Raw genomic sequence first — 10,696 nt, 5'->3', positions numbered from 1 at the left:
ATTCCTGATGGTGCTAATCCTAAAACTCGTAGAAGCTATTTAAATGAAGCAATAGATGCTATGAAGGGTTTAACATTTCATCAGAAAGTGAGAGATTAGCGAGAATGTTAAATGTTAATATTGATTTCTATTATTGTGATCCTCAACCAGAAGACGTGGACATAAATAAGGTAGACTTTCCATTAGTGGAATCAATAATGATAGATCCAGAATTTGAAACAGTAAATATTTTATTAACACAGAGTCCATGTGGAAAACTTCACGCTGACAGAATAACAGACGTAGAAGCACTCACCGGCTATAAAGTTTGTCCATATTGTAAAGAAGAAGTTTATTCTATCCGTGATGACCCAGAAAGGAAAAACCAAAGAAGATTTTTAAAGCATTGTGAGAAATGTAAAGAAAATAATGGAAGATTAATTCAAGACGTTCAGTTGCAAAAGACACAGCAACCATATGCACCACATATTACGAAACAGAAGATATATCAGTGGTTATTAGCTCACAATTTGCAGGAATATTATCAACCGACAAGATATTATATTACTTTTGACTTCGAAACATTAGAGACTAAAGAAGAATTACAACTTTCTGAGTGTGCAACTTTGAATGCTTACTTAAAACCATTCATGGTATCATCAACGGTTAAATTAAATGATAAAACATATACGAGGAATTTTTGCTTAACTTCGAGTGATTCTTTTATTTCTGATTGGATTGAGTTTTTATTTTCAACCTGTTCATTAGTTGCTAAATCAAATATTGAACAATATGAAGAATTATTGAAGTCGCAAACGGACCAAACGGCGGGGACTTTGTCTCATACATTAAATGAAAAACAGAAGGAAGCATTTAAAGAACTTCTAGATGAGGAATTCAATAAAGTGAATATCATAGGTTTTAATTCGGGAAAGTTTGATTTAAATTTAATTCTTCGTGATTTAAACACTGCAAAATGGAAAATAAAATCAATGCTGGGTTCATCTTCACAATTTAAGCAAATCATTGTAAAGAAAACAAACGTTCCATATGAATTGAGATTTATTGACATCAGAAATTATATAGCGGGTGGGACATTAGACCAATTCACTCAAGATTTCGGAAACAATAAATCACGTGTTAAATCCTTTTTCCCTTATCAATTCATCACATGGGAAAATTACGAAGAAGAATTATATAAAGTGGAACCATTCACGAAAGATTCATTTTATTCAGCATTAACCCAGAAACTATATCAGATAGTGATTATCAAATATATCTCAATGATGCTAAAAATTTTAAGAATAGATTAGAATATTTTATTCATTATTGCAATAAAGATGTTGAAATTATGATGATTGACCCAATTGATAAAATTATTGAAGAAACATTTGTTTATAAAATTGACATGCTTCATAATCTTTCTTTATCATCGAATGCTTCAATGATTCGTTACGCTTTAGCATATAAAGACTTTAATCCTAATGAAAAATATCCTGAGAAGAGATAGAATCAAGTTTTTGAATTAACGAAAAAGTATTGGAAATATAAAATTGAATCATATAAGAAACAAAGATGAAAAAGCAGAAAGGGATACTAAAAAATAATGTTTCAATGGATGATTTTCAATACTATCACGATTTAATCCTTTCATCTAAATGCAAAATGTGTGGTAAAGCGTTTACATATGCAAATAAACCAACATTGGATAGAATCGATAATGAAAAACCACACACCAAAGAAAATTGTCAGTTAATGTGTTGTTATTGCAATGTCGTAAAATCAAATAAAAGATGAAGATGTTCAACGTTTAAGAATCAATTTAAGAAATTATGCATTAAAAATAATTTACCAATGACTTTAGATTCAGTTGAAGCTTATCACATTCTCCGTAATGGAATTACTGGTGGTTTATCAAATGTTCAACATAGAGTAAATCTTAAAGGAATCATGCACATTAATAAACTTTCATATAATCCAGAAACTAAAACTGTATCAAATGAGGACACCACCAACATTATGACTCATTTCGTTGGTGTTGACTTTAATTCATTATATCCTTCATCATTTTCATCTAATCCTCATGATTTCATTCAATATACTGACCATAAAATGTATATGCCGGGAAGATTGAATGGTGTTATCATTTGTGATACAGCAACAAAGAAAGCAAAAACACTGGGAATAATTAAGAAGAAAAATACTTTATTCGTGGCTGAAGTAAAGGGTCACATTGATGAAAAATACATTAATGATTACATAAACTTTTTACCGATAATAAGAAACTTAGATATTATCACAGATGAAAAAACAATTGGTAGTTTTATGTATAATTACATGAAATCAAACAATCTACCAGTTGACCAGAAACAGAGGAAATTAACTCAGTTAGCATCAACACACAACCAATATCCACCATTTTCTTCTTATTATCTATGGTATCTAATAGACAGATTTCATTTTATCATTGATGATATTCAATCAATTTTAACATTTACTAAAAACACTTGCTTTAATGAATTTGCGAACAAATTTATGAACGAAAGACAAAAGGCTGAATTAGAAGGAAATAAAGGAAAAAGTTTATTTTGCAAGATTTCACTTAATGGATCATATGGTTACGATGCAATGAATACACAAAATTACGCAAAGACTAAAATAATGAATGCACAGAAGGCACGCGTTGCATGTATGTCAAATAAGTTTAAAAACATAAGAGAAATAGGTGAAGATACATATCAAGTGATGCTTAAAGATAGATTTTATAGATGTGATACATGTTTACAAGAGGCATTCTTCACTTGAGATAATGCTAAATACTGGTATTTAGTTTTCATTTATGATTTTATGTATAAATGCATGGATGTTAATCGTTTTCATTTCATTGAAGGTGATACTGATTCATCTTATTGGGCTATTGCTGGCGACCCAAATCTTCCTAACACTCAAGCATTTCAAGCAATTGTAACCGATAAACAATTTTATGATAAAAACATTTTCAAATTCGCACCATTTGATTTCTTCTGTTTTGATGAGAAATTTAAACCTAAATTAAAGAATAAAGCTGAAGAAAAAGCACATGAGAAAAAATTATTGGGTTTAGCAATTGAGAAACAAGGTGATAACATGGTTGCTTTATGCCCTAAATGTTATACATCATTCAACGGTTCAATTGATGGAAGTGATTTTAAAAAGATTGCACAAAAAATGAAGGGTGTTAGTTTACGACAAAATAAGCAATTAACACCCAAAAAATATTTGGATATAATAAATGATAAAGTGATATTTGATGGTCAGAATATTAATTTACAACTTAAAAACAGGTCAATGACTCGCTTAACAATCGGTAAGACTGCATTAACAGGAGCACACACTAAGGCTGTATGTTGTGAAAATGGATGTTGTATGCCATTTATTTAATACAATTTAAAATTTTATTTTTAATAAAATGCCACAGAAGAGACAAAAGGAACCGTAAATAATGGTTTTGATACTATGATTCAAAGAGGCGGGCACCCTTAAAACACTTATTTTATTTTTATATAAATGAATAGCGTAGATTTAAAAAATTTAATTGATGATTTAGTACTTAATCAAAATTTTCTTAATTATTATGAATTAAAATCATATCTCCAAAAACATGATAACAATATAACGGGTGATGATATGGATTATTATTATCCATATTATAAAAATGATGTTTTGAAATATCATGATAAAATAATTTCTAAAATTAAAGACAAAATTAAAAATAATGAATATACAAAGGAAAAAACTAAATCACAACTTAAACAATTGAAAGATTTCAAAAATAAAGTATTAACAGAAGAAGATATTGATGAATTATATAATTTATATAATCCTGAGCCACAAAAACCAAAGGTGCAAAACACCCAGGTCCTTCAGACCATAAATGAAGCACAAGCTTTAATTTATGATTCATTAGTTAAACCATATTCAGCCCGACTTTAATGAAATTCCTAAACATCTCAATTTTTGAGTAATCTACTTTTTCGAGAATGTTGTATTTATAACCCTGAAACGTTGAGAAAACATCTGGGGAATCAGATTTAAAGCAAACACCCTTAACAGTTAATGAGGATAATTGATTTAGTAGTACGTCCCATGCTGTTATTGTTTTACCTTCTTCTTTAAATAATTTAATCATTTTGAGTGACTCTTTCATGTTTGACTGAAGAACGAATGATATTTGATTCATTTTGTCGTGGATATTATAGTCCTTTTGAATGAAATATTTGTTTCCACAATCTACAAAACGGATTACACGTGATAAATCCTCAATTACTTCAGAACTGTTTTTATACTGATGATTTTCAGCCTTGCGTCTAATATCTGTTATCAAAAACGAGTCATCAAGTTTTATATCAAATGTTATTTTTGGCTTACGTAATAAAGGTAAAACATATTCATCATAATATTCCTTTTGGTATAGTTTTAGAATCTTCACTAAAACAAATGGAGAAGTCATTAAATGTGCATATCTACTACGTGCTTTTTCAAAATTACTTTTTGCATTTTCAGTTAAATTGCAGAAGTTATAAACGTTATCGTATGCTTCATTAATTAAATGATTAGGTAACGAATTAATAGCTTGAAACAGTGTGAATAATGTTATTTCTTTTTCTAAATTCATGTTTCCACCGTCATTATGTACTTCAAAATCACTAATGCCATCAACTATGCTCTGGGCAAGTTTATCGTCAATGTTTACATCTTTGTTTTCATTCATTATACTCTTTATTTCTTCGTTCTTTTGTTCAACTCTTACCTTAATATTCAAATCATTTAATATATCATTTACTGTTCTAGTTAATGTTGAATCATAACTTCCACGAATGAATGAGTATGTATTGATTGGTTCTGATGCATTCTTGCGAACTCTTGAATCGGCCATAACCACTAAAGAACGTTTTGAATCATCCATAGAAGTCATTATGTCAATATCATAATCATTGCAGGAATAACATTTAATCATTCTGTTCGAAACTGCATAGAAGAAATTAGTGTTGCAATAAATGTGAAGACCTCCTGAAGCGGTTTTAACGATAACATCTTTATCCGAAAGTTTTGATAAAATGTCTTTTCTAACTGTTTCTTTAAGTTCATCATTGTACGATTTATTGATATCAACATCTATAATCGTTAAATTTGAAATTTTATTTACTAATAAAGCCATACCAGTTTTCCTTCCTCTTCCTCCATCGTGTTTGAGGTAGTTATGTAAATCAATCTTGTTTTCACCAATTCTTTCGTTGAGGGTTTTAGTTTCTGCCACAACTAATTCCTCAGCTAATGAATCAATAACTTTTTCATCAGAAATGATATAGTTGCTGTTGTTGTTTGTTGCTGTCATTTATATAGGAATAAAAAAATAAAAATAATTTTAAAACTAACTTTATTTTTGGACTGCATCAAATTTCCTGAACTGTTGTCAAAATGTCATGTTGTCTCATTTTTTCAGAGAAGTTAAATGACCTGGTAGCACATGGTAACATGGTAGCACCTTCAGTTCTTCAAAAATAATTCATAAATACCTTCCTCCTGTGTTGTTGTCAAAATGTCATGTTGTCTCATTTTTAAAAGAAGTTAATTAACCTGGTAGCACATGGTAACATGGTAGCACCTTCAGTTCTTCAAAAATAATTAATTATTGAATAACCTAAAAACCATTAACGTAAACATTATTTTTGGGTCATTTACACTCATTACGATGAAGTCATGACAAATCATTTCCGGGACTGTTGTCAAAATGTCATGTTGTCACAAACTTTAGAACGGCATAATTTAAATTTTTATTTTTATCATAAATGGATACCCCACAAGCTCAAAATTTACCACTAATCATAACAAGGGAGGAAACGATAAAAATGATGCGAGAACTTGCTAAAAATAACAAACCATAAAACTGAGAAAATGTGGTTATGCAGTAATGATGGAAAGAGAGACGTTGTCGAAGAGGAATAAAAATTAAATTTGGATAGAGTTTAAAAATTCATCTTTATTAAATTCATCTCTTCCAATCAATTTATTTATTCTATTAAATTCTTTTATTTTTGCTTCACTCAGTTTAAGGATTGAACGGTAAGTTTCTAACTTTTCAATTATTTCCTTCTTCTCTTTATCGTTTTCAATTACTTTAGTTTTATGGGCATCAACCCCACCGCATTGCGGCTTCTTTTTGTAATAGCATATTTTTGATTTAATTCTGTTTAGTTTCTTTTTATATTCATCGTCTGGACTCTGAATCTTAATTGAATCAGGACTCTTGGATGCTTTGTTGTCACTCATTTCTTACGAAATAAAAAAAATTAAATATTATTTAAATATAATGGAGTAATAAAATAAATCGGAATTTCTATTAATTTATTGTCAACTTCAACTAATGCATTGCCGTTAATATATCTAACAAATTCAGCTATTGTGTCAAATCTTCGTCTTCTTTTTGTCATTGATTTATTAGTTTTTTCCATAATCGAGATGAATCAAAACTTTATCCCCTTGTTTAAAATTCATGAGCCCCGAATTAATTTGTTCACGTTTAACATCATTTAACCTTTCCATTTGCTTTCTAATATATTCCCATTCTTTGAAATATCATTTTTCATTTCCACTGGTTTCATGTTTATTGTTCTATGCCATGTATTATTGTAATAATATACTAACTGCTGTATGATGGAGTCATGATTTCCATCCCAGTATATCTGACCGTTAACCCTAACGCATCTCTAAAGAGTTCTCATTACCGCATCAACTATTTTATTATGAAACGTATATGGAGAGGATGAAAAGAAAAAATTAATTTGTGGGAAATAATGAGCCATAGCTGCCTGAAATCCTTTATCACCATCACCCCTGATATTATCTACTCTTTCATGATCTAGTAAGTATTGTATAGCTCTTCTTGTTTCCTGTTCTGTTTTCCCTTTCACTGGAATGCAATATAAATATCTAGTGTTAATGTTAATGGCAAATAAATAAGTAACGTTTCCTTTTGAATATTCCAGATGATCGATTTCGTATGAATATGGATATGGAGCAAATGAAGGGCGACTAAATTTTTCCTTTAACGGTTGAATTTTTGGGTCAGTTGGTTTATTTAATATTTTGAAATCCTTTTTAAAATCTTTTTGCTTCTTTAATGTTTGAAATGGATATAATAAAGTGAATGATGAAGGATTAACTGAAGGAGGAGAGGTACTGTCGTTGGAGGTTTTGGTGTTGCAAGTGGTTTAATTTTATCTGCTTTGATTTTGGATTTCATTCCTTCCTTCATTAATTCTGGATGTATTCTATTCATTTGTTTTAAATATGCTGTATATAAAGGTTTGATATACTTTCCCGCTTCGAGTTTATGTTGAAGGATGAATTCCAAAAGTTGATCTTCATTTAAAAGTCGGGCTGAATATGGTTTAACTAATGAATCATAAATTAAAGCTTGTGCTTCATTTATGGTCTGAAGGACCTGGGTGTTTTGCACCTTTGGTTTTTGTGGCTCAGGATTATATAAATTATATAATTCATCAATATCTTCTTCTGTTAATACTTTATTTTTGAAATCTTTCAATTGTTTAAGTTGTGATTTAGTTTTTTCCTTTGTATATTCATTATTTTTAATTTTGTCTTTAATTTTAGAAATTATTTTATCATGATATTTCAAAACATCATTTTTATAATATGGATAATAATAATCCATATCATCACCCGTTATATTGTTATCATGTTTTTGGAGATATGATTTTAATTCATAATAATTAAGAAAATTTTGATTAAGTACTAAATCATCAATTAAATTTTTTAAATCTACGCTATTCATTTATATAAAAATAAAATAAGTGTTTTAAGGGTGCCCGCCTCTTTGAATCATAGTATCAAAACCATTATTTACGGTTCCTTTTGTCTCTTCTGTGGCATTTTATTAAAAATAAAATTTTAAATTGTATTAAATAAATGGCATACAACATCCATTTTCACAACATACAGCCTTAGTGTGTGCTCCTGTTAATGCAGTCTTACCGATTGTTAAGCGAGTCATTGACCTGTTTTTAAGTTGTAAATTAATATTCTGACCATCAAATATCACTTTATCATTTATTATATCCAAATATTTTTTGGTGTTAATTGCTTATTTTGTCGTAAACTAACACCTTCATTTTTTGTGCAATCTTTTTAAAATCACTTCCATCAATTGAACCGTTGAATGATGTATAACATTAGGGCATAAAGCAACCATGTTATCACCTTGTTTCTCAATTGCTAAACCCAATAATTTTTCTCATGTGCTTTTTCTTCAGCTTTATTCTTTAATTTAGGTTTAAATTTCTCATCAAAACAGAAGAAATCAAATGGTGCGAATTTGAAAATGTTTTTATCATAAAATTGTTTATCGGTTACAATTGCTTGAAATGCTTGAGTGTTAGGAAGATTTGGGTCGCCAGCAATAGCCCAATAAGATGAATCAGTATCACCTTCAATGAAATGAAAACGATTAACATCCATGCATTTATACATAAAATCATAAATGAAAACCAAATACCAGTATTTAGCATTATCTAAAGTGAAGAATGCCTCTTGTAAACATGATCACATCTATAAAATCTATCTTTGAGCATCACTTGATACGTATCTCTCCTATTTCTCTTATGTTTTTAAACTTATTTGACATACATGCAACGCGTGCCTTCTGTGCATTCATTATTTTAGTCTTTGCGTAATTTTGTGTATTCATTGCATCGTAACCATATGATCCATTAAGTGAAATCTTGCAAAATAAACTTTTTCCTTTATTTCCTTCTAATTCAGCCTTTTGTCTTTCGTTCATAAATTTGTTCGCAAATTCATTAAAACAAGTGTTTTTAGTAAATGTTAAAATTGATTGAATATCATCAATGATAAAATGAAATCTGTCTATTAGATACCAAGATAATAAGAAGAAAATGGTTGATATTGGTTGTGTGTTGATGCTAACTGAGTTAATTTCCTCTGTTTCTGGTCAACTGGTAGATTGTTTGATTTCATGTAATTATACATAAAACTACCAATTGTTTTTTCATCTGTGATAATATCTAAGTTTCTTATTATCGGTAAAAAGTTTATGTAATCATTAATGTATTTTTCATCAATGTGACCCTTTACTTCAGCCACGAATAAAGTATTTTTCTTCTTAATTATTCCCAGTGTTTTTGCTTTCTTTGTTGCTGTATCACAAATGATAACACCATTCAATCTTCCCGGCATATACATTTTATGGTCAGTATATTGAATGAAATCATGAGGATTAGATGAAAATGATGAAGGATATAATGAATTAAAGTCAACACCAACGAAATGAGTCATAATGTTGGTGGTGTCCTCATTTGATACAGTTTTAGTTTCTGGATTATATGAAAGTTTATTAATGTGCGTGATTCCTTTAAGATTTACTCTATGTTGAACATTTGATAAACCACCAGTAATTCCATTACGGAGAATGTGATAAGCTTCAACTGAATCTAAAGTCATTGGTAAATTATTTTTTAATGCATAATTTCTTAAATTGATTCTTAAACGTTGAACATCTTCATCTTTATTTGATTTTACGACATTGCAATAACAACACATTAACTGACAATTTTCTTTGGTATGTGGTTTTTCATTATCGATTCTATCCAATGTTGGTTTATTTGCATATGTAAACGCTTTACCACACATTTTGCATTTAGATGAAAGGATTAAATCGTGATAGTATTGAAAATCATCCATTGAAACATTATTTTTAGTATCCCTTTCTGCTTTTTCATCTTGTTTCTTATATGATTCAATTTTATATTTCCAATACTTTTTCGTTAATTCAAAACTTGATTCTATCTCTTCCTCAGGATATTTTTCATTAGGATTAAAGTCTTTATATGCTAAAGCGTAACGAATCATTGAAGCATTCGATGATAAAGAAAGATTATGAAGCATGTCAATTTTATAAACAAATGTTTCTTCAATAATTTTATCAATTGGGTCAATCATAATTTCAACATCTTTATTGCAATAATGAATAAAATATTCTAATCTATTCTTAAAATTTTTAGCATCATTGAGATATATTTGATAATCACTATCTGATATAGTTTCTTGGTTAATGCTGAATAAAATGAATCTTTCGTGAATGGTTCCACTTTATATAATTCTTCTTCGTAATTTTCCCATGTGATGAATTGATAAGGGAAAAAGGATTTAACACGTGATTTATTGTTTCCGAAATCTTGAGTGAATTGGTCTAATGTCCCACCCGCTATATAATTTCTGATGTCAATAAATCTCAATTCATATGGAACGTTTGTTTTCTTTACAATGATTTGCTTAAATTGTGAAGATGAACCCAGCATTGATTTTATTTTCCATTTTGCAGTGTTTAAATCACGAAGAATTAAATTTAAATCAAACTTTCCCGAATTAAAACCTATGATATTCACTTTATTGAATTCCTCATCTAGAAGTTCTTTAAATGCTTCCTTCTGTTTTTCATTTAATGTATGAGACAAAGTCCCCGCCGTTTGCGACTTCAATAATTCATTGTATTGTCATATTTGATTCAACAACTAATGAACAGGTTGAAAATAAAAACTCAATCCAATCAGAAATAAAAGAATCACTCGAAGTTAAGCAAAAATTCCTCGTATATGTTTTATCATTTAATTTAACCGTTGATGATACCATGAATGGTTTT

At 29.1% G+C, this 10,696-nt stretch overlaps 3 protein-coding genes and 1 pseudogene across 4 annotated transcripts, besides 1 other annotated feature; 1 reads left to right on the top strand and 3 right to left on the bottom strand.

Annotated features, from left to right (window-relative positions):
- Positions 1-2,826: 2,826 nt before the first annotated feature.
- TVAGG3_1026630 (uncharacterized protein) lies at positions 2,827-3,399 on the top strand (the record flags this gene model as incomplete). Its single annotated transcript, XM_051255044.1, has 1 exon — positions 2,827-3,399. One exon carries the CDS (start codon positions 2,827-2,829, stop codon positions 3,397-3,399), a length of 573 nt encoding a protein of 190 aa, XP_051080618.1.
- A 538-nt stretch (positions 3,400-3,937) lies between these two features.
- Positions 3,938-5,353: a mobile genetic element.
- Positions 4,507-5,353, bottom strand: TVAGG3_1026620 (Prim-pol domain family; the record flags this gene model as incomplete). Its single annotated transcript, XM_051255043.1, has 1 exon — positions 4,507-5,353. A coding segment is annotated over one exon (847 nt), but the record flags the coding sequence as incomplete, so codon positions are not given.
- A 1,493-nt stretch (positions 5,354-6,846) lies between these two features.
- Positions 6,847-7,813, bottom strand: TVAGG3_1026600 (annotated as a pseudogene). The gene has a single exon. A coding segment is annotated over exon 1 (967 nt).
- A 1,103-nt stretch (positions 7,814-8,916) lies between these two features.
- On the bottom strand, positions 8,917-9,906 carry TVAGG3_1026590 (DNA/RNA polymerase superfamily; the record flags this gene model as incomplete). Its single annotated transcript, XM_051255042.1, has 1 exon — positions 8,917-9,906. A coding segment is annotated over one exon (990 nt), but the record flags the coding sequence as incomplete, so codon positions are not given.
- Positions 9,907-10,696: the final 790 nt, after the last annotated feature.

This window comes from Trichomonas vaginalis, chromosome I, assembly GCF_026262505.1.
Source record: "Trichomonas vaginalis G3 chromosome I, whole genome shotgun sequence".
Taxonomy (NCBI): Eukaryota; Parabasalia; order Trichomonadida; family Trichomonadidae; genus Trichomonas; species Trichomonas vaginalis.
This window is presented reverse-complemented; position numbering and strand designations above follow the sequence as displayed.